General features: G+C 37.4%; 2 protein-coding genes across 2 annotated transcripts; one reads left to right on the top strand and one right to left on the bottom strand.

The window, feature by feature from the left end:
* The first annotated feature begins 6,278 nt into the window (after window positions 1–6,278).
* LOC102707509 (protein LURP-one-related 10-like) lies at window positions 6,279–8,183 on the top strand. The gene is made up of 3 exons (XM_006658352.3): window positions 6,279–6,624; window positions 7,343–7,573; window positions 7,789–8,183. The coding sequence occupies exons 1-3, from the start codon at window positions 6,355–6,357 to the stop codon at window positions 7,927–7,929; spliced, it is 642 nt and encodes a 213-aa protein (XP_006658415.2). The 5' UTR covers window positions 6,279–6,354; the 3' UTR covers window positions 7,930–8,183.
* Window positions 8,184–18,787: 10,604 nt separating this feature from the next.
* On the bottom strand, window positions 18,788–20,008 carry LOC102720060. The gene has a single exon (XM_006657511.3). It carries the CDS (start codon window positions 19,814–19,816, stop codon window positions 19,223–19,225), a length of 594 nt encoding a protein of 197 aa, XP_006657574.1. The 5' UTR covers window positions 19,817–20,008; the 3' UTR covers window positions 18,788–19,222.
* Window positions 20,009–24,196: the final 4,188 nt, after the last annotated feature.

The following is a 24,196-nucleotide window of genomic DNA, read 5'->3' as shown; positions in this document are numbered from 1 at the left end:
AGATTTATCTCGCGAAATAGTCTAAAGTATGAGGTGGATTTTATTAATAATCTATATTTAAAACTTTTAATTAGTATCTAAATATTAAATATTTGATGTCAGAGTAACTTAAAAAAAGTTGGGCATAAACAAATACCCGGAATATTCGAAGGATGGTGTGGTGTTTAACTTTTGGTTGTCACTAAATAAGCAATCAATTACTGGTACGTAGGAACGCTAAAACCCACACTCTTTGCATCTATCCAAATGGCATGTGAAGAGCCTCTGATAGCCTACTTTAATCTGCTCCCTATTTTTTTCTAATCGCTTTGTTTTTATCTTATCTAGATTTATATAAATACTAATATATATATATATATATATATTTATCAATTAATAAACTAAGTTAGAAAGTTTTATAAAATAAAACTGAGGTGGTACGTGGCAAGTTAGCCCAAAGATCTTACCTGATGTGTTCGGAAAAATATTGAGCTAATGAAATTTGGGCACATCACTTTAATTACTCTCTGCCCCTCCCAAATCCCTAATTGATCGTCCCAGCGATGAACACGACGCTGGTGGTGGCTAATGCGGCGACGTGGCAATTCCGCCCATTCCACATCTAGAGCGACGCATCGAGCAACAGCAAATATATATAACGGGTACCCCATGAAGTAGACAAGACAAGTTGTTCTGCTTCTGTGTTTCATGGATCGATATGTTGTTAGTGTAGTTATGTGGAGGTAAGGAATGGCCAGCATATTATGAACAAAATGTTTGGTGTTTACAATAAGATTAATCTAAATTTTAAAATTTTGACCGCGGATAGCATCTCAAATGCTTAATTCATATTTTTTTTAAAAAAGTATACATATATTTGCCTTAATAAATGCTATCATAGTTTTTTTTAAAAAACATTTTTAATAAATAATTTCATTACTGTACCTCGAAGAAAAATATTTTACTATATGAACCTTTTGACCACGCCAACAGTATGGTAAGGCAAGATAATATTGTCACGCAATCTGGTTGGCTTAACAGCCTTGCCACGCCACCAACACTAGCACGACAGTGTTGTCTTGCCATGCCAGTGACAGTGACAGGCAACCTGCCACGTCAAACACTCTGTGTGACAGCATTGTCTAGCCAAGCAGTGTTGATGTGTGGCCAGAAGTTGATATGATGAAAATATTTTCCTTCATGGTTTAGTAATAAAATTATTTATTAAAAATATTTTAAAAAATCGATATCATATGATATTATATTACTTAATCTAATATTAGACTGATAGCCAAAATTTTTAAAGTTTAGTTTAAAGAAATATTATATTAAATAACAAAACAATTATAACAAGATGAAGCATGTCATGAATTTTTTTTCTTATAATCAACTATGGTGACATAAAAAATCGTGAACAACTTGATAAAAGAGACCTAAATGATGCACTTTAATAAGAACTATGATTTAGACTACATTTTAAGTATTTAACTACCTAGATGGTACAGGTGAACAAGTTCAGAAAATGGTCTAGCACTTTAACTTCTGCTAGTAAGGGTTCTACTATTAAGGGTATTTAGGGTAGTAGTGCAGAAAAATTTAATTCTAAATATGTATTTTTGTAAGTGTATTAAATATTTTATTTAAAACTTCGGTAATATATATTTACTAATTCATCTATTTTAATATGATATATTACACATAAATTTATCCTAATGTTATATATTTTCGCTCTAGTTTTATCTCTATAAAATTTCTAATATACATACTTACTATACCGATATACGATATAGTACGAGAAAATTAGATCCATTGGATCCAAAGTAACATACAAATCATGGATGGGTACCTTAGAAAATCCTTCTTTTATGTCGTGGAAGTATAAAAATATATAATGACTAAACATTGGCTCAGCCAAAGCTGGTGGGCCAAATAAGCAATACCTCCGACCCTGAATGTGGAGGCCCAACAAGCACTCAAAGCCCACTCTAGCTTAATAGGCCCAATCTTCGTTCCATAGCTTGTCTGCTCGCTAAAACAATATGTTTCTTTTCTGCCTCCCCCGTTTCACATAGTTAGATTTTTTAGCTTTACCTAAATTTATATAAATTTTAATAAATATAGATAAATGTATATAAATTATATATATATGTATATATATCTCAATATATATATAATATATAGACGTGTAATCACCCAATAAATCTCATCAGGGCATGCACAACAGGCATTAGTAGCCATTTCTGTATGTTGTCAACGTAATCAAATTTGCTGACTTAGCGTGAGAGAGGAGAAAAAATTGTTGTTTTTCACCAAATCAACCAAGCATAAACACAAAGGTTATATAAAAACAAAATTTACATATGATCTAGTATTATTTAATTAGTATAATTAATAAAGATTCAGATTAAAAGGCGGTTCTTTGTAGGGTAATTTTATTTATTTCTTTGTTTTTGCTGATGTGGGGGTTCTTTCGCTGACGTAAAATGCATTAATGTACGAGGCTCTAACTTTATATATGTGTTCTTTTCACTTTTGTTTATTTGTATAAGTTAAAATTTAAAATTTAAATTTTAGATTTGAAGTAGATTTTATGGTTTTTCACCATAATTTATTTTTCACCGTTATACTTTAGATCGCTAAGAACACATAGATAAAAGTTTTATTCATAAATTATTTCTCGTTTTACAAACCATTTGACCATCACCCCTAGAATATCTTGTCATGCTAAAACCAGCGGTTTTTCTTCTTTGATCAATCATGTTCGTTCTTGACTAGTCATTGGCACTAGGCACCCACTTGATTATAGAGAAAGCTCCCTCTGATGTTACTGCGTTGGTGGTTTAGTTAATTTTGGCGTCTTGGCCGCGTTACGGCGGGAGTGCTAGATTTCTCTCTTTTTTTTCGCACGTTTCCCGAACCGTTAAATGATATGTTTTTTTAAAAAAATTCTATAGAAAATTTATTTTAAAAATCATATTAATCTATTTTATTATAATTAATAATTAATGAATCATATACTAATCTATTATTACTTTTTTCACGTGAATAAGTTAGCGTCATGCCGAGGGCGACGTTAATATTTAGTCTACGTTATTAGCTTCTCACACAACTAAGTCAAATATGTGTAGCCATTTGAAGCCCATAGAAACTTGAGAGCTGGATAAGATCAGCTTGAGACAGAAAAGAAGCGACTGGGTCACTGGAGTCATTTTTTCTTTCTCTAGTTTTGTTTACAAGGTGCTCCCCCTCCTTTTAATAAAAGCCGTATTTGATTGCCAAAATATGCTTTGAAATACGATTTTAAGTTTGTCTTACATTATTTTACTGACGATTAAAAAATGATGGTCAAAACAAGAAATTACTTTCAAACACGAATCCAACCATCATCGTTTTTTTTCCTGCGGTAAAACTAAGTATTATTGAATTAGAAAGTTAAAATACTTAAATTTCTGTAACGGATGGAGTTCAGAATTGTGAAATTCAATTTAATTGCAAGTGCAATCTTATCCATTTTTTAAGATTAGCGAAATGAACATACCTTAATTGAATAGACTACTCATGATGAAACATGTCCACAAGATTTAGGGGTTGTTTGTTTGGACGGGCTAATTCATAAGTCCCTCCATTTTAGTCCCTTTTAGCCCCCTAAAATACCAAACATGAGGGACTAAAACTATTTAGGTTCATAAGTCTTTAGAGGAGATGCTAAAAGGGATTAAAAACCTATAGCACACCTGCTCTACTACTCTAGCCTTATAGCTATAGCTATGTGTATGTTGTGTACTATTGAATATGTCATTTAATAATGTTTTAGTTTCTTTTAGGCCTATAGCATGGGTGCTTGTATTTATGGTCAGTATTTTCAGTGGTATGTAACATACACGCTCTAGGTAAGTGTGTGTGTTATAATTATTTCTATTTGTACTGTTTTTTAAAAAAACACTATTGAATATAACACCTAGATGACCTCGTGTTGTTTATGGACCTAGATAATTAAAGTATAATTATATTTAATATAGAACTTTTAAATTATATTTCTATGGGTATAATACAATTGTATATTGTATAAAAATATATTTAAATTTTATATATAACTCTTAGCTTCTATGTCTATATATTTGGATTTGACATGTAACTCTTAGCTTAATAACTATCAATACGATTACAATTTGTGTAGAACTTATATCAATCACTCTAAACTATTACAACTTGGATCCCATGGCTCAATGGTCCAATTTCTTATCATCTTTTTTGGATTAATATTTATTTTTAGTCTTCAGAGTAAACGCGTAGTTTTCAGCTGTTCAGCTTGGCACCCACTTGATTATCGGTAAAGCTCCCTCACTCACTGCCAAATTATCAATCAAGGGAATGTTGCTAACTAGGTGGATTAGTCTTGGTGTCTTAATCTACCGTCTTAGGGGTCAGTTGTCCGGCGCGAAAAACGTAGTAATAGATACTATATGATTAATTAATTATTAATTATTAAAAAAATGTAAAATAGATTAATATATTTTTTAAACAACTTTCCTATATATAGAAAATTTTTGAAAAAAAAACCGTTTAGCAGTTTAGAAAACACGTGCAGAAAATAAGGTAATTATCTTGCCATGGGTGTCGACCGCAGTCTTAGTTTCTCGCCGGACTAGTCAAATACATGGAGCCACATGAATTAAGCCAATAGAAACTTGTGAAGATTTACATGCTGCGAGGTTGAGACTTGAGAGGTGGACCGTACTGGATACGGAGGAGAATCGATTAGGTCACAGGAGTCTCCTTTTCTCGTCTAGTTTTGTTTACAAACCGTTCCCCCTCAATTTTAATATGAGGCGTACGTTGATTTTCAAACACAAACTTTTGATCATACATTTTTTTGGTTACATTACCTCGCTCACAATTAAAACATGATTTGTGCTGAAATGACCGAGAGAGGTTAATTAATTAAGATAGGAATCACGTTTCAAACATGAATCCAACATCGTCGTTTTTCTTCTACGGCCAAACCTAAATATTACTCCCTCCATCCTAAATTGATCATCATATATAAGGCTTGGGTACAAAGACTAAGAATCTATTTAATTAGCATTGAAAAAGCTAGAGTCACACATTCCAAGCTACACGCATACATGGAAAATTAGAATTTGCAAATCACATCAAAGCTGATATGATAGTTGTATGTAAGCATTTAATGTGCGTGTGAATCAAATGGGTTTTCACAATATAATTAATGCATAGTAGGATCTCTTCTCTTATATGATGATCAATTTAGGATTTTTTCTTTTCTCTTATATGATGATCAATTTGGGATGGAGAGGGTACTGAATTAATCGTCAAGTTCTAGGCAGCTGCTCTATCTGTTCCAAATATAAGTATTTATATAATTTAAATTTTATACCACAATATAAGCATTTGATTTTCATGATTTTGATTATTCTAGAGCCAATCAGATGGTTATAAAGAAAACCCAATCAGTTCAGAATGAAAAAATTGACCACTGAAGTAACTAAAAAAATCTTTTACATCTCCTTCTATGCTAAATGATTTAGAAATATTTATAATATTTTAGAACATAGTTAACAATTTGTAATATCAATAACAGCAAATTATGTGTTGGTGAGCTGGTTAGGCTGTTTGCGGTACTTATTTACGTAGTACCTAGGTTAAAATTATAGATATAATACAGATGCTCACATCGACGAGTAGTTATTCTTTTATTGATATCGACTCACGTAATATCTCGAGACAGTGTGAACGGACGTGAGTGTTCGCACTATAAAAATATTTGTTTTCGACAAAAGACATCAGTAGTGATGGTGGTGACCATCGTCATTAGAGCTTTTTCATCATCCTTAAAAAGTATCTCAAGTTATTAAGAATTTTAGTACTTCAAGTTACAATATACCTCAAGTTACTATATTTTTTATACTAAAAAGGTGGTATCTTAGAATACTTTCTTCAAGTATGGTAAAAAAACTCTATCTACTATGTGGACCATATATCAGCACAACATGATCTTTTCTATGCGTGGTATTTTTTTTAGATAACTGTTGTTTGTATTTTTTTAAACACATTATAACACACGTGATCTTGTTTAAACCAATTAAAAATACTTTTCCAACCAGACTTAATTTTGTTATTCACAATAGAACCTGTTGCAAAACAATTGCATTTAGCTAGTAAATAAATAAACAAATAAATTAAGTAGACTGCTGAATCCACCCTACTTGCATGCCTAATCACGCGCAATTACAATATACTTACTATATAACTCCGGATGTTTTTCCCCACCCTAGTGCCATTAGCCACGATCGATCACCTCTCTTCTGCCTCCATCATTACTCTCTCTCTCTCTATCTTGTCGGAGCGATCCAGCCGATGAACCCGACGATGCCGGCGCCGGCGCCGGCGCCCACGGCGGTCACGCCGTCCGCGCCGGTCGCCGTGGTGGGCCCGCAGTTCTGCGTGCCGTACGTGGTGCCGCTGACGGTGACCAAGAAGTCGCTCAGCCTCACCGACGGCGACTTCACCGTCACCGACGCCAACGACGCCGTCGTGCTCAAGGTCAAGGGCACCATCTTCAGCATCCGCCACCGCCGCGTCCTCCTCGACGCCGCCGGCCAGCCCATCCTCTCCATGCACGAGAAGGTCATTAATAAACGATTTGTTTAATTTGTTCTTTTTTCTTTCTTGATTGATTTGGGTTGAGTTCATCGGGATCATCCAGTAGGTGAATCCAAGAAATTAATCCGGTAAAATTAACCCCCCACATGCGTGATTTCGTCTTGATCTGGCATAGTAATTTTTGTTTATGTGCTAATCACATGGTCAACACGTTTCGCGAAAATTGATTGGATCAGAAGATTACTCATTTTTCTTTAGAATACGAAGGTGGTCAAGTTCCTTGAGAAGAGATAGATTGGTGAGCTTGAAAGCTTTCTTTCTGCCTAATCTGTGCCACAACTTTTACTGTTAAAAGAGACTAAGAGAGTTCGAGTGAAATTAGAGAGTGATTTATTAACTGGTCTTGTGGTTCCTATGTGACATTGTTGAAATATATTTGTCATCTACGACAAGATTCAGTTGAACTTCTAAAAATTCAATACATAATAAGTTTATGTTAAAATAAATTTGTAAAACATAATAAGTTTATGATAGTTTTTTTCGAGAAGAATCTAAGATATATCATCTATGTTATAATTATACTAAGCATTTAAGAAATAATTGATGGTCAGAGTTTTAGAAATTTGATCAAATCTTATCTTAAACAATAGATATTTTTGGCCAGAAGAAGTATATGTTTTACTGTGTTACAAAACAAATATTTCAGCAAATTGAATATGGCCTAACGAAAACAGATTTTCAGGTATTAAGCATGCACCACAGATGGGAAGTATTCAGAGGGGACAGCTCCAATCCGAGGGACCTGCTCTTCTCCGTGAAGAAGTCTTCCATGATCCAGCTGATGAAGACAGAGATGGATATCTTCTTGGCAGGGAACACTGCAGAGCAGGTCTGTGATTTCAGGATCAAGGGTAGCTACTTTGACAGATCCTCTGTCTTCTACCTTGGCGACTCAAACACTATGATCGCTCAAGTAAGTACCTGGAAGTACCGCCTCTCTGTTTCGAGTTTTTTTTTACCATTCTTAAAAAAGTAGTTCGAGGTATCATAATTTGATGCAATACATTTCGTACTAGAATTTACTTTAAGATACTTTTCAAAGATGATAAAAAAACTACTATATATCTCTCTGATCACATTGTGGAGGTTCAGAAAACTCTAATTTTGTTATGCATGTCTTGCCTGCAGATGAGCCGTAAGTACACTGCTGCAAGTGTGGTGCTGGGGAAGGACATATTTGGCATCACCGTGTTCCCGCAAGTCGACTATGTGTTCGTCGCAGCTCTTGTTGTGATTCTGGATGATGTTCACAGGGACAAATCCGATTGATGAACTGGAATCACTCTTATATCCCAATTACGGACTACCATTTTAAGTTTCACTTTTCACACCTGTCATATTACCTCTAGTTGTTGTTTCTCAGTAATGCTGTTGTATTTGAATCGTGTTTTAAATTATTTTAAGTTTTTCTCTTATGTTCAGTAATGTGTAATTACCTTCAGATTTGGTTGCTAGTCTACAATTGCTTACAACAGTGAATGTTTACTGTTTAAGATCAGGTTGTGTCACGCACAGAACTTCCTCATACGAATTTCTGAACTTAATTGTGTATTAAAATCCTTGTCCAGGACCAGCCAGGTACACAAAAAGACAATATTGATTACATAACCATCGTTCTTAGAAACAACTTAAAATAACACTTATTCTAACGAAAATGTAGCGGAAAGAAAGGTAGACTAGCTCCAGCGAATATAGCTCCAGTCCACAGGCAAACTTCGACGGCAGACCAGCTCACTCCTGAGAGTCAGCTCCATCAGACTCAACTTCTAGCTATATAGGGGAAAATAGGGCAAGGCTGAGTACAAACCACCGTACTCAACAAGCAGCACGAAAAAGAGGGTAATAAATGATGCATAAGGATCATCTAGGACGAGCTAGGGTTAGTTGCAATAAAGCAGCAAATAAATAAATAACAGAGATTAAATTGAACAAAGGTAATTAAATAAATTAAAGAATAAGTAAATAGCAGTTGTAAAATATCACCACGCTATCGAACGTTACACCATGTTACGACAGGCCCAACCACTACTCAATGTTACACCACGTTGTAGTAGTCCCAAGTGAAAACCAGTTTACCCGAGTCATTAAAGGTTCACTAATCACAGTGAAGCTGGGAGTCCACCCGTAAACCGTGGGCATGGCTATTCGAATAGATTATACTCTGATCAGAGGTGTACTACTGTACCCACAAGACACGACTCCACTACACTTGAACGTGCGCCGATATACCACCATGGCATACCGAAAAGGAGACCGTGGTAGGACCCGTCACATAACCGTCCCTATTTAATCGCACCGCACTTCAGGTTTCACCCCCTCCTGTACAACAAGTCGGGCAGTCCCCTCTTGTGCCTTGGTAGATCCGGAAGTAGCAGAGGCTTTCATTATACCACGATTGCCCGTCCATATTCCATCACGTCTACCCTTGCCTTGGTACATCAAATAGTTTGAAGCTATGCTCTAGATCCCACCTTACCAATTTTGGCATGTGGTTAGCACTAAATTACTTCCAGTGTTTCCCGTGAACCGGTCCTTAATTGCCATGGGTCCGACTCTCAAAACCATGCACCCACGACCCACCATTAGCAATATTTTAGTTGGCATTAACCCGAACCGGGTAACAATTCATTATTACAGCTATTTAGAGCTAATCATGATTAATAAGTAATCCCATGAGCTACTTGATCTAAGCACGGCTAAGCATTAACCTAGGCCTAACACTAATCAAGTTACCCCTGGTCTAGCATGAATAAAGTTGGATGAATAACGACATAATAATAAGGATTCCCCGGAAAAAAAATAAATACAGTAAATACTTTAATTAAAACAATACATATTTGAATAAATAAAGCGGGAAATTTGCAATAATAGGTTCAATATGATCAAAGATGAGTGCCACTTGCCTTGCTCTGGTCCTTGGGGTACTTCGGCAACGATCTCGAAGTAAACCGGCTCTTCGGCGGGGTCCGAATCTAAGCGACAAAGCACAAAAATAAATAAAACAGACACAAACTCCACTGAAACAGTAAAAAAAGTATTTTTAATGGATTCTTGATAATTTTATGAATTTAATGAAATTTGAATGGACCTAAACGGAGACTAGATGAATTAGATATGAATTTTAGAACTTTTTTAGGTTTTTAACTAAACAGAAAAGTCCTAAATCAATTATTGAGCAATTAATAGGGCTGCTGACGTCAGCGAGGAGAGAGGAGGCGCGCCGACAGGTGGGGTCCACCTGTCGGTGATGGAGAGAGGGGAGGAGAGGCTGACCGGCGGGCCCGAGGGGAGGAGAGAGGAGAGGGGTCGGCTGGGCTGACGGCTGGGGCCCGCACGACAGAGAGAGAGGGGGGATGGCCAGCTAGCGGCTGCCAGGTGGGCCACGGGGCGAGGGAGAGAGGGTGAGGCCGACGGGTGGGGCCCGTCAATTAGAGAGGGAGAGCAGGGGAGCGGGGAGCGGGTGCTCGGCCGACGGCGGCACTCGGCGGGCGGCGACAGCGGCGGCGCACGGCGATGGCGCGCGTCGCGGCGACGACCGGTGACCGGCGACCAACGACGATGCACGGCCGGTAGCAATGAGCGCGGCGTACCGTGGCGGTGCGACAAGGATGCTGGCAACGGCGCACGGGAGCGGAAGGTCACGACGGTCGTCGGCAGCGGCGGAACAACGATCGCATGGCGACGGCGACGACTGACGGAGGCGCGGCGACGACGGGGATGCGGTGAATTCACCCGACGACGACGCGGGTGGCGGCGAAAAAGAGAGAGAGGAGAGGGGAGAGCTCACCGATGGTGGCGGAGGTGGGGACGAGTCGGTGAGGAGGAGGGACGGGTGACGGCGACGACCGAAGCGCGGACGACAGCGCGCGGGTGACGACGTCGAGCGCGGCAGCGAAGAGGGCGTGGAGGCGGCGAGGACGCTCGGGTGCCCACCGGCAGCAACGGAAACCGGCGAGAGGTCGGTGAGGTCGAGGCAGCGGTGGCGACGCGGACCCGCGGCGACGTCTGACGGCCGACGGCGAGACCTTCGGCGGACGGCGGCGGCGGAAGCTTTGCGCGGAGAGGGAAAAGTGGGCGACGGCGTGCGGTGACGGGGATTTATAGCGTAGGGAGGCCGGCTAGGGAGAGTTCGGTTCGGTCACGGGCGAAGGACGTGGCGGCGGGTGCGGCGGCCGGCGGACTCGGCCAGCGCGGGGATGCGGCGCAGACTTCGCGTGGCGCGGGCGCGAGCGGGCGAGGCGCGCTGGGCCGTGGAGGCGGACAGGCTGGGCCGGCGGCCCAGGCGGAGAGGTGGTGCGCGGGGGAAACTCTGCCAGACCGGGGCGGGAGAGGGAGGAGGGGAAAAAAGAAAAAGGAAAAAGATGAAAGAGAGAGGGGAGGAAAATTGGACTTCGGCCCAATTTGGGAAGGAAAGGAAAAAAAAGAAAAAGGAGAGAAAAAGGAAAGCCCAACTCTTGCCGAATTTTAAATTGGTTGTTGGGCAAAATTTTATACTCTGTAATTTGAGTTTAAATCCTGTTAATCGATTTGGAACCACGATTTAATTAAATTAATCTCTTTAGAGGGATTTTTCCTGAGTTAATTAAGCCAATTATTATTTGTAGATTTCTTTTACGAATTAGGCTTAGGATAAAACTCCGGGTGTGACAGGTTGCATGGTCAAAGTGTTGCTGATCAAAATTCGCTTGAATATAGGCCTTTTGCAGCATGGTTTCTGTAGTTCAAGCATAAATTGTATAGAGGTAAAAACATGCCTATGTAATCAATAAAGTTTCCCTCTTTGATATCCAAAAAAAAACATGCCTATGGTTGTGTTTTATTCCAACAATTTACTCCGATTTAGCGTTTTATGATTCGAAATGAGTTTCCATCAATTTATTATCTTGATAAAGTAATAGAAAAGGGAAACACTATGTCCATTCTCATGGCCTAGAAATTCTTAAGTCAATCAAGAAAATAGAGTAGACGTGGAACTACAATTTTAAATATCTAAAAATTGGAATAAAAATTTTTAAATTTAGAAAATAAATTTAAAATATTGAGAGAGTCCATATAGAAACGCAATTTACGTGAAAAATCTGAAATTCTGATTATTATTTTTGAAATAATAGCGAGTGAAGAGTCCAAGGTAGAAATAAAATTTGGAAATATCTAAAATTTGGATAAAAAACAATTAGTCCCTCCGTTTTAGAATATAAAACAAACCTACCACTAACACAAGGACGAGAAAAGAGACATCTCCTTGTTTAGATTGTCTTCGTGCATGCATAGGTGTTTTGATGGTGAAAATTTTTAAATAAATCAAATTAGAGGAGAGGTATATGCTAACTGATGCATGCTTGCATACACATCTTATATTATACGGTAGAGAGAAAATATAGTTACACCTTATATTTTAGAACGGAGGGAGTATTATGGATAAAAGGGTTCAAAAAGAGTAAATTTAGAAATATCCTAAATTTGCATGAGAAATAAATAATATTTAGAGAAAGAGTTCACGCAGAAATACATTTTAGACTTGAATTTGTGTTAAAAATAAATATTACAGACAACATAGTTCATGCAAGAGTACAATTTAGATATATATTAAATCTGCAGAAAAAATGAATTATATTGAGATATAGTCCATTTCATCCCTTACATTTGGAGTCTTTTCTAAAAGCCCCACATTAATCCTAGATAAAAATAGCTAGAAATTCTCACATTAGTTGAGAAAAAGAAAATAGCTTGACCGTTCTAGCTGTCTACATAAAAGGTGTAACTAATAGGTGAGATTGTATTCTCAGTCTTGACAATGGAATTTCTAGAGAAACAAAAATCAAGAAGAAACTCGGTAATAAATAAATGTTGATAAATGTCAAAGTAGTAGATATGATATACCTTATAGTCATGTAAACAAACACCAGGAATCCCATGTACCGAAGACAATACGAAAGTCAACCACTAGACATAAAAATGAATACGGAAAGGGATAAAAGATAGGTTAATTAGATTCATGGCATTATAAATTTGTCAGTTTTAAAATATGTCATTACTATTTGACTAATTGTAAGGATGCCATTATAATTTTAGAACTATTTCAGACATGTCATTTTTGGACCAAATTGTCCTTTGCACATACCAAGGGTCAGTGAACAGCAGAGGGGCGATATGGTCGATTTTTTTAAAAAATACGCCGAAAGGGTATGGAGTGTCATATTTTGAATAATTCTAAAATTATAATGGCATCCTTACAATTAGTCGAAAGTAATGGCATATTTTAAAACTAGCAAATTTATAATGGCATGATCTAATTAACCCTAAAAGATTCCCTGGATAAAAAAAAAGCTCTATGTAATCCGATTTGGATAAAGAATAGGATTGTCTTTCTTGTATATGACAAGGATGCTGCAAGTTCTATTTGGAGACGGGTCTATCTACTGTATGGATACAAAGGCCTCCTGAAGAGTAGGACATTGAATCAAGACTTAGACAACCCAAGCCATATCAAGTGACATCGTCAACTATAGCTTTTGTCTTCTTGATGAGATTAATTGGTTGGCTACATAGATACTTTTCCAACATGGTATTTGGTGTGGTTTCATTTTCTATAGTCCATATAAATTGGATTAGGCCTATTAACCCACTTTAGGAATTTGAACTAGTGTAAACTTGTGTACCCATATTTTTCTCTACACATCTTCACAAATAGTTTGCAGTAGACAACATGTTCCCTAAGTACTGTTGTCAGGATCTCACTACTCGATAATAACGTATTTTAAAAATGATATAAACTATTATGAATATATATACAGTGTATCATCTTTAGTACTACATTTGTTTAAAAAGACTTCATTTTTCCCCACCCACACATACAGTCACAAAACTAAAAAAGCTACAATATCATTCACTTTTACACTCTAATGCATGTGTCCCCACTTTTACATATATCCTCCACTTTTACAAACTAAAATTCAAAGTTGAAGTCTTTGTGGAATAGAGGGAATAGATGAAAGAATGTCATTAGGGATAGTGAGAAGATGCCACTAATAACCTAAAGATTAAGATGAAAGGGAGAAGAAACAAATATACCGTAAAGTTCATATATATTTGTTTTATTCTATAATCAACATAATACTAAAGGATCCATCACAATTGCCTTATGGACATAAGAATTACTGTACTAATTGAAATATACTAATTGTGCATCATTGTACTTTTGCTCTCACGTGCCACCCCTAATATACAAAACATTGACATGTTTTAATCGTAGAAATCCTTACATTTTATTTGAATTGTAGGAACTCTTACATTTTTGGAACGGGTATCAACACTCAATTAGAAAAGTAGAACATGTTCTCCCCCCCCCCCCCCCCTCTCGTCAGAGAGCATCATTGGTAAAAGTCCGTTTCACGTGTTTTATATTATAAGTCACTTTGGATAGGTTCTACAATAAACTTCTTTAAATTTAATCAAGCTTATATAACAATGTATTAACATCCACAACACCAAATTAGTTACATCAAATCCAACATTAAATAGATTTTAATAATATATTTATTTTGTGTTAAAAGCATTGGTATATTTTTTATAAACTTAATTAAACTAGACATTGGGGGTAGCTACAAAATAACATGAAAGGGTGTGTGACGGAGGAGAGGGCAGGGGACCATTTTTTTCAAGTGATCCCCATGGTGTCCACTAACTGGGTGATTTTCCCTCTCTTGAAGGTTGTCTGCAAAATTGTTAGCCTTTTTAGGATATTTTTAGGAAATTTTCCAAAATAAAAAAGATATTTGGGATAAATAAATATATTGTCAATTAGATATGTAATTGTAATGAATCTCCTGCTGTGGGCATATAATCAATCGCCGATCTAATTAGTGATGTACTAATTTTCTACTATTAAAGCTGAGTCCCCACATATTTCTTTTGAAATAAATGTCTACATGATTATTCAAGCATCTCAATAATCCTTTCTACGAACCACCAAACTTTCTTTACAATCGCACCTCTAAATAATAATAGGTTTATCTCAAATATCTTTTGGAAAAACTTCTAAAAAAGGTGCATTTGCAAATTTATCACTGGTTTTCTCTAAATTGCAAGGATGTCACTCGAATGACAATTCTAGTAGCATTTTTGCAATTTTCAACTTTCAACTGGCAACTTTACAATAACATTTTAAACCAGTAGCAAATTTGCAATTGTGCCTCTAAAAAAAGCCCATGTTTTGAGCAGCAAGGGGATTTTCAGCGAGCGTTCCTGCACCCAATAGACATGAATCTGTTGGCCCAGCTACTATTTTCCCCTTCAAGCATTTTCGTCCATTTCCTTTTCTAGGTTTGTTATTTATCAATCACTTGAAAGTTTTTAATCTATCAATCATTTTTTTGCCCATTAGATTTAGTTGAAGATCTATGCTTGTTGTCGACATGCTAATTTATCTGATTTCTTTTGTTACCGTTCGATTTCAATCCAATGTCTTACAAAATTGATTGGTGGATTTAGTTTTTTTAAACGATTGACTATGATTCAGTTTCTTTTTTGATTTATTTTTGTTCTTCCCTGTCTTCTTCCGGTTCCACTCCTCCATGTTACCTGACCTAGCGACCCAGTCACCCAGTCGGGGCTGGGATCCACCGGGTATACTTGACTTGACATACCGGGGACAGAAGAAAATTTCCCTGCGGGACCCCGAACTGTGTATGAGCCCATTAAATTTCTATTTAAAGGCTACTTGACCCAGTAGCCCACTTATTAGAACATATATAAACCCCTCTTCCACCTAACCTAGTTCGTTTTCCCATCCTACCCACATAGGCAGCAGCCGCCGCACCACAGGTCCACAGCGCACCTTCCAGTTGCCTCCCCCTCGCTATGCGTCACCTTGCCCTCGGCTCCATCACCCTTGGGGATCCACCGGGGTCAGGCCGTTCTCGACCAACCCGGTCTTGACTCGGTCAGTTGCCAACCCTACCTCTACCTCTGACCTCTCCAATGTCGTCATCGTCTCTCTCCTCCCCTCATCTCGGCCCAGTACCGCCACCACCTCCTTTCCCAGCCTCGCCGCCATCTCAGTTGTCTCCATTTTTCGTATTCCCCACAAAAAAATAGTTAAAAAACCACAAAATGACTCTACCTATTTGTTTGTTTTATTATTTCTCAAGTTTATATCTCCCTATACATAATAAGTTTGATAATTGTACAGTGATAACAAAATCCAAAGATATGCATAGAATGAAAAGAAAAAAGAATCCTGTTCCACGTTTCCATATACATAATTTCAATTTTTTTCTAAATTATGCATTTGATGTTTCAGAAACTTCTTTGAAAAACTTCCAGAATATTAGCGTAGCGAGAGCCAGAGACCAGGCAGATTGATTGACAAGGTGAAAATGGAAAGGATAAAAGAACTCTATAAAGATTAAAGCTTCCTTGTAGGTGCTCATGTTGTCATTTTATCTGACTTAAGTTTTGCATTCAGATAAAATTAGGTAGATGCATGAAAGAATCCCCCACTGCTCTTGTTTATCAATGGGTACACCCAATGTTGCATTTTGCTAATTCTTTTTCTTAACCATCTATCTATAGTGTGGAAATCGATCTAAGCTTCTTTGAAGCTAGAGACTGGCCAGAAATTCTAACCTGCATGTACTAATTCTAACGGAACATAGGCCCTGTTTAGAGGCATTTGGAATGACAAATGGCAAATGGTAAAAGTTTTAGCATTGTATTTTTGCAAGTTGGTGTTTAGATGCACGCAAAAGTTGCCATTTTTTTTTACAAAAGTGAGAGGTGGTTCATGTCCCAATATACTTTTGGCGAAATTTGCAAAAGTTGTTATTTTTTTTACCCTAGTGTTTAGATCCATTTTGACAAAAAGTGTTTCAAAATAGCAAAACTTTTATCATTTTGAAAGATCTAAACAGGGCCATAATAAATTACTCTTCAGACTGCCAATACATGTTTTTAATGAATTCTCAAGTAAATTACTTTTGACTCTTTGGCCAATACAACAGGAGAAAGTTTCAAATGTTATCTTCAGATTCCAACAAGTCAAATAATCTAAGATCTTACGATCCATATACATCAATATATGTTCAGGTTTTTCCTATTAGATCCACTTTATATTAATGTGATGCAATAGTATGGGAAATCATCAAGCTGTTGTTGGCACTCCTAATTATATATGTGACTTCATCTATTCAGGTTTGAAGCAACTCAAACAAAAAAGAAAACAATTATGGAGAACTACAAAAGCAAACCATTATTCTATACATGATATCACATTTGTTATCCTTGTGGTTCCCAGATAATTAATGAAAACCCCCACAGGTTCACAATCATGCATGTCCTACAAAAATAAACAACCTAAACACATCATTATAATGATACCCATCGCCCATGCAAGATCTGAAATCTGGAAAGGGATATATACAACCTGAAACTTTAAATTTCCAGCAACAATATAACATAGGTGAGCACAATGATGGATTTGATTAGATGTGAGGAGCTATCAGAGGTACACATTTATTATGGGATCCAAACTAAAGGTATGTAAAGTACTCTGGTTATTTGGTTCCTCTATTCTTTTTCACCCATTTGGCAGAGTAATGCAAATACTATTTGTAACAGAAATTTTACGGTTATTGAAAAATTACTGATACGTACCAAACTTTATACTAAAAATTTTATTACCTTAAACTACACGTAACTAGAGATACCGAAAATTTTCCAAAGATGCTCATTGTTTCAATCTAAAGTTGATGAGATATTCTCACCTGCAAGTACCTAATTAATATAGCTTAAAACAAACTTCTTCGGAACTTCAGAGTTTGGATTTCTTGAAACAAATGCAAACCAGTCTTTAACAACTGTGAGTCTGACATAGGAGTATATCTGAGAGCAAGCTCAATGCTCTCAATACTATAGTCAACTAATAGCTCCATATCATCTATAGTCAATCTAATAGTTAATTTATATAATATTTATCTACTACATTATTAATATCTGGTCTCACGTGATCTCAATCGGGCCTTACTTGGAGCCCGTCACCGACGACACTCAATCGGGCCTACAGTTTTGCCCCTCACATATGAGTATCATCGGTGACGGGCTATAGCTACGTGCAACTTATACAATTATATCTACGACGATGTTCGTTTAGGCCCGATTGAGATAACTTATTACTGACGGCCCACAGAGCTTAGTTATGTGACAGAGCGTCACAGATGAGCGGATCTACACTAGTGACATATCATACACATATTACGTCTTGGAGTTTGTGCTATAGCTGGCTACAAATCTGTAGCCCGTAGCCCTTCTCTACTCTCTTATCTCCTTAAAATATGTTTATATATGACTTATAGTCTGCTATTGTACCTACTCTGAATGAAAATTTCAGCCCTGCACCCAATCTAAAGTTGCAAAACAATACCGATATTCCTGTATATCATCCACAAACAATGCACATAAATGTTGCAAGGAGTATATGGTGTTAGCAAAAGTCAAGTGTGTGGACCTATACCTGTTCTTGTCAAATTGTCCTCTTCTGAGAAAAACCCCATTAATACTAGGGAGGTAATCGATTCACTTTTTTAACATATGTGTAAATGAAAAATAATTTATGAATAAAACTTATATATATATATTCTTAACTATATAAAAACAAAGGTTGAAAATAAACTATTATAAAACCCCAAAAATTAATCCTGAATGTAAGGTTGAAAATTTAAATTTTAGCTTATAAGCTCATCCGGTAGAATTCTCTCAAATTGAAGGCAATACATCCCATGGAGACCTATAAGTGAGGTTCTTATTACACTTTCGGGGAGCTCTTCAACAACCATGGATGGAGAAGTAATGGACATTGTGACGCTTGAAAGTTTACTTATGGTCTTATAATTTCTTGCTATTTACTTTATGTTTAGATAATCTTTTATGGTCTTCGAGAATTGCCGTGAGGAATCTGTAGATTTTAAGCGTAAATTTTAATACCTCTTAATAATAAAATCAATCTTGTTTTTAACTTGTATTGGATCCTGGTAATTCCTATGGATGTGACTATCCTGGATGCAGAGATTGGGAGTTTGTATCTTCCATCTTGAAAAGAGCAATTTTATGGTCCTTAAAAAGGTATCTCTTGATATTTAGGTACTAGGAGGAATAAAATTTTACATTAAAATTTTGATACCTCTCGGTAAAATAGTATCGTAAATTTCTCTCTCGAAGAATACGTTGGTCATCAGTTCATGAATATCCAACTATCCTAGTAGAAAAGTCCAAACACTAAAGTTTCAGACAGACACAATTATTAATCCTCCAAATTAACAACCAAACTCTGCAAGAAATCTATCATAAGGAAAAGACTAATCCAACCTAAAAAAAAGAATATGAAAAAGCTCCAGCACAAACACCACAACACTGTACTCTTCAGACCCTGTGTTACTAATGTGACGCCTATGAAAATACACTTAATTAATTAATTAATTAGCACCACAAGAAATGCAGCAGCTAATTAATTGATTAATTATAAAGCCTTCAATTATATTTGACGCACAGGACACCAAATTCAGTGGATTCACCAGTGCTCTTTGCCGGCGGCTCCGAAGCACGTGACGGCACGGCGGCGCGGCGACCGCCGGACGACGTCGTCGACGGCGACGCCGCTGTCCTGCCCAAGCCAGCGCCGGCGGTACGTCTTCGACGGCGACGGCGGCCACCACGGCCGCCTCCTGAAGCTCGTCAGCCAGCTCATCCAACCTCCTCCTCCTCCTCCTCCTGGTGAAGAGGACCAAGACGACGACGTCGACGACGACAGCTTCCTCCTGCGCTTCTTGGCCGCCTTCGACGACGACGACGACGGCGGCGACGACTGGGAGTAGTTACACGACCGCTGGTACGACGGCGGCGGCGAGATGGGCGGCAAGGCGTAGCCGCCGTCGGCGGCCGACGCCGGCACGACGGTGCTCTTGGGCGTGCCCGGCTTGGACTCCCAGACGAACGGCACGGTGCCGGCGGCGCCGAGGCTGTAGTACACCCGGAACGACGCGTTGGCTACCACCCCGCCGGCGGCGCGATCCCTCGACGACGACGACACGATCCTCGAGCTCATCAGCAGCTGCTGCTTCCCTCCTCCTCCTTCCTCACCACTACTCGAGCTCACCAAGCTCATTCGATCACACTGACACACAGCTTCAGACAGAAATCTATCAAAACAAACAAAGATTTGCAACTCCAAGATACAGAATCAGCAGAGCTAGCTAGATATGAGAGAAAGAGATTTGCAATTTGCAATGAGCAAAGTGTGTAGCTTTGTGTGGCCAAGAACAAGAACAGGTACATGCACAAAGTGAATTGAAGGAGCTAGGTGTTTGTGATTGAGTGAGCAAGAGAGATGTGTATATATATATATATATATATATGTGGAGGCTTTGATTGAATTGGCCTTCCCTACATGTCATTGAGACATCAGTGACATATCTCTAACTTTGCAAAAATATGGCACTGTTGTAAATTTCCTTTTTTTTTAAGAGCTAGAGGTAGCTTCAGGATGAAGAGTGTTGGAGCACAAAGTAGCTAGCTACTGATCATGTGTGTTGTGGTGGGGGCCATGGGGGTGGCAATTAAGTTTTGGTTTAAGTGATAATGACCATGATGATGATTAATTAACAGTACAATGATGCAAGAAGTAGTACTGGTATGTACTAGATAAGTGTGTGCAAAGTTGTGTAAATAGGAAGAAGGTTGTGCATGCAAGTACTGTCTAGGTGCTGTGTTAGGTTGAAGATCAGGAGAAAAAAAGGGGATGAGCTAGAAGATGTGTTGGCAGCCTTGGGGAGGTAGCTTGTCTTGTGTTCATAGCCGTTTTCTACGATATGTTTGTTTAGTGATTATCTTCTGATCTCTTCTGTAAAAGTCATGTACCATGTAAAGACAATTCTCCAATGCATTTTATTGGTAGTATTATACTACCGGTAGAAAAAGGGTATTTTTTACTTTGTTAATTATTTGATTAGCAATATTTTATAATTTTATCTTTTTGCCAATAAAGATCATAACAAAAAAAAGACGATATTACCCCTTCAAATTTCTAGTATAATTTAATCACGGTTGTCTGATAAAAGTAGATCAACGATATGGATTAAATTCTACTACCAGTAAAATACACTGGAGTCGGCCGGATCTTGGTTAACCAACACCCTCCTCCCCCTCCCCACAAAAACAGAACTGTGTCAAAAAAAAAAGTACCACAATCTCTTTAAACTTAGTTGAAAACTATTTGAAACATGCATAAATCATTTTTTCCGTAATATTGCCGATTAATGTCTCATTTTTTTTTCACAGAATGGTTTTATGGTCCCTGAAAAGGTACCAGCGACCGGGAGATACTACAAAATGTGATAACTTCTTGTACCTAAGGAACTGAAAAGCAACAAATTTTACGCTAGAATATATTCTCATGTATTATTACATTTCTTTTTTTCAAATATGAGAGCATGAGTCCTGAGAATTGAGATGGATCAATCCCATATTTGCTAGTATTTAATTACCTTCAGATCTATGATTGCAGATAAATTAAAACGCCCAGCACGACCAATTTCCTCTCCACGATTGTGTCGTATGAGCTACAGAAAAAGGCTGCAATGTACTTTAGAACATGACGATAATAAAAACTAAAGACAAGGACTACGTTCAGAAAACTATAGATAATCATACAAATAAGCGTGCTTAAATAAACCACCTACCAATGCTGTGGTATTCAATTACGCATGTTGTTTTCTCCAGGAAGAAAAGAATTTCTGTACATGAATTGAACTTGTAACCACTTATCATTTCAGAGATCCGAATCTTGCACACATCCATTGGTTCATTCATGCAAATGAAATACATACCAGCACTAAAACTAAGGTTACTTTACTTTAGGGTTTCTTTGTTCTTCTTTAAGACCTTTTGCAAAAGCAGGTCTTTGGAACAGTACGATTGTAAGGGCATCAGAATTCAGAATATTTCTGTTTGGTTGCTTTGCATATATGCTAGTCGGTCACATGATCATATCTGTGCTTTAGATCAGCAATTAAAACTGTTGAGAGAGTAGTAGCAGTAGCAGTAGTAGCTCGATCGGAATGGATTGCAGTAACTCTCAGAGAATTTGCATGGGGTCACAGCTTGTGACAGAGGAGGATGATTGACAGTAAGTTATTGCAGTGGTTACAGGGTCGTTTCTCTGAACTTTCGAGCAATCAAACTGCTGAAATGTTCAGACTTCAGATCAACGTGTTGCTACATGTGTGTTTCTGTGCGCTGTCAATAAGTATTTTTTTGGGAAACATAGCTGTCATCAATAAATTTACCTACACTAAAAATAGATTAAAATTCATCCAACAAAATTCCTGTGAGTATGTCGACATTGAATGGTAGCCGACAACTGAAACTACTCTTGGCATAACATGAAACATTATCTATTGCGTTAATATGATTCAGGAGCCATTGATAAAGTTTTTAAATTGACCAGGTTTCATAAGTTTCATTTAAAAACAAAAAGAGTTCAGCTAGTCCAAGTTTATGACTCTGCTTTTACGAATCAGTCCAGTGCTAAAATCAAAGGTGCGGTTGCAGTTGCAGGCTGAAGCTGGTGCAGTGTATCCATCTCATTTCCCCTGAAACTTTCAGACAGTCATCAGGTCATTGATTTGTTCATAATTTCTCTGCTAATTACACTACACACGCGTTGATTAGCTACTAGCTTTGTCAGTATCTACGTGTAGCCCTTTACGAGCAGAGTGTGAAGGCGTGAATGTACATCTACATCTGACGATCAAAGATAAAAGTGCAATGAAGGACAAGAGAGTATGGATGTAATTGACCAGCTCTCTTGTGATTTTAGTCAACAAGCACTACAAGATTTTGTCGTGGATTAGGTTAACTAACTTTTGCTACTTAGCTTGCAAGTTACTGTCGTCCCTGGATAAAGGCTGAGACTTTTTCTCTGCAGTTTCTGAGGACAAATCCATCTGAGCAGTGTTCAATTTCTTCATGAATTTTATAAAGTATGCAAATGCTAGCGACAAACAAGTTGTCATTCCAAATGTTACAAGTGTTATAGGATATTCCATATACCAAGAAACAAATGAGTCTCACACTACCAGTTAGATTGTACGATTAAACTAAAAACCGAGAGGTATTAAATTTAAATTTCACTTCCAAATATTTTCTCCAATATACAGTGATCAGCAACTTATTTTATGGGTAAAATTTAAATTTAACTTCCAAATATTTCCCACCTCCAAATGAGTATGACCATTTGAGCTTTCGCTCATCAGCCATAGAGAAAAAAAACTAAAAATAATTTATGGATAAAAATTTTGTTTCCCTATTTTTAGTGGTTCGAAAGCCAAAGCTAAATGACAAACTGCGACAAAAAACCCTCAAAATCAACTTAACACTAACTAAAAAAATTTAAATTTTTTCTGCGTCTGTTAAGCCAATAAGGGGTTAACCACACCCATATATAAATTTTAGCATGCTTCCTCTATCTTGGTTAAAGGTGGATAAAAAAAGAAAGAAAAGCACATATGCAAAAAGAGGAACTCACACACAAATAAATAATGTAATCACCTAAAGAAGCCTGCATTAATCATCTGCAGCTATCAGCTAATCATGCAGCTGTTACAGAGGTGTTTGCATGCTTGGAATCAACGGTGGTTAGGGCGTCCTTGTTCTTGGCTGTTCAGGAAGCTAAGCAGGAGATAAAAAGAGACCATGGATCGAGAGATCGCCGTCGTCCGGCGGCCGTCGCTGTGCCGTGAAACACGTTAGGCGACGGCGGATGCGACGCGTCAGATATGCTTCGGACTGAATTTATTCAGACGTGGATATCTGTAGGTTCAGACTGTTCTTACAGCCGCAGCTTATAAACCCAACACATAAGAAATTAGTGGCCGACTCCGGTGTATTTTAATGGTAGTAGAATTTAATCCATACCGTTGATTTATTTTTATCGAACAGTTATTATTAAATTATACTACCAATAATATTAAGTATAGTAGAAATTTAAAGGGATAATATCGTCATTTTTATTATGATGTTTATTACAAAATTACAAAATTACAAAATACTGCTAATCAAGTAATTAACAAAGTACAAAAATACCATTTTTCTACTGGTAGTATAATATTACAAGTAAAATGCACCGGAGAGTTCTAGACTTTAAAATTGGAGTGCAGCTCAAATAGTACTTAATGGATATTTGGTGATTTCAGATATGGATAAAGCTCATATAGGGTTCTTTTACCATCTTTAAGAAGTACCTTGTGGTACCAAAAATATTAGTGCAAAAGTTCTAGTACCTCAAGATACTTAACTTTATATCAAGATATCTTTTCAAAGATAATAAAAAAACTAATTTGTAATTAAGTTTGTGTGTGTGGAGTAAATTATTAAGATATGCACATATTTGCTTTCGACATCCCTTTCCCCCAAAATGATAATCTCTTTTTTTTGGGGTAACGTACTGAAGGGATGCCTTGATCTATTAAAAAAAATGATGTCACGT

This window comes from Oryza brachyantha, chromosome 7, assembly GCF_000231095.2.
Source record: "Oryza brachyantha chromosome 7, ObraRS2, whole genome shotgun sequence".
Lineage (NCBI taxonomy): Eukaryota > Viridiplantae > Streptophyta > Magnoliopsida > Poales > Poaceae > Oryza > Oryza brachyantha.
This window is presented reverse-complemented; position numbering and strand designations above follow the sequence as displayed.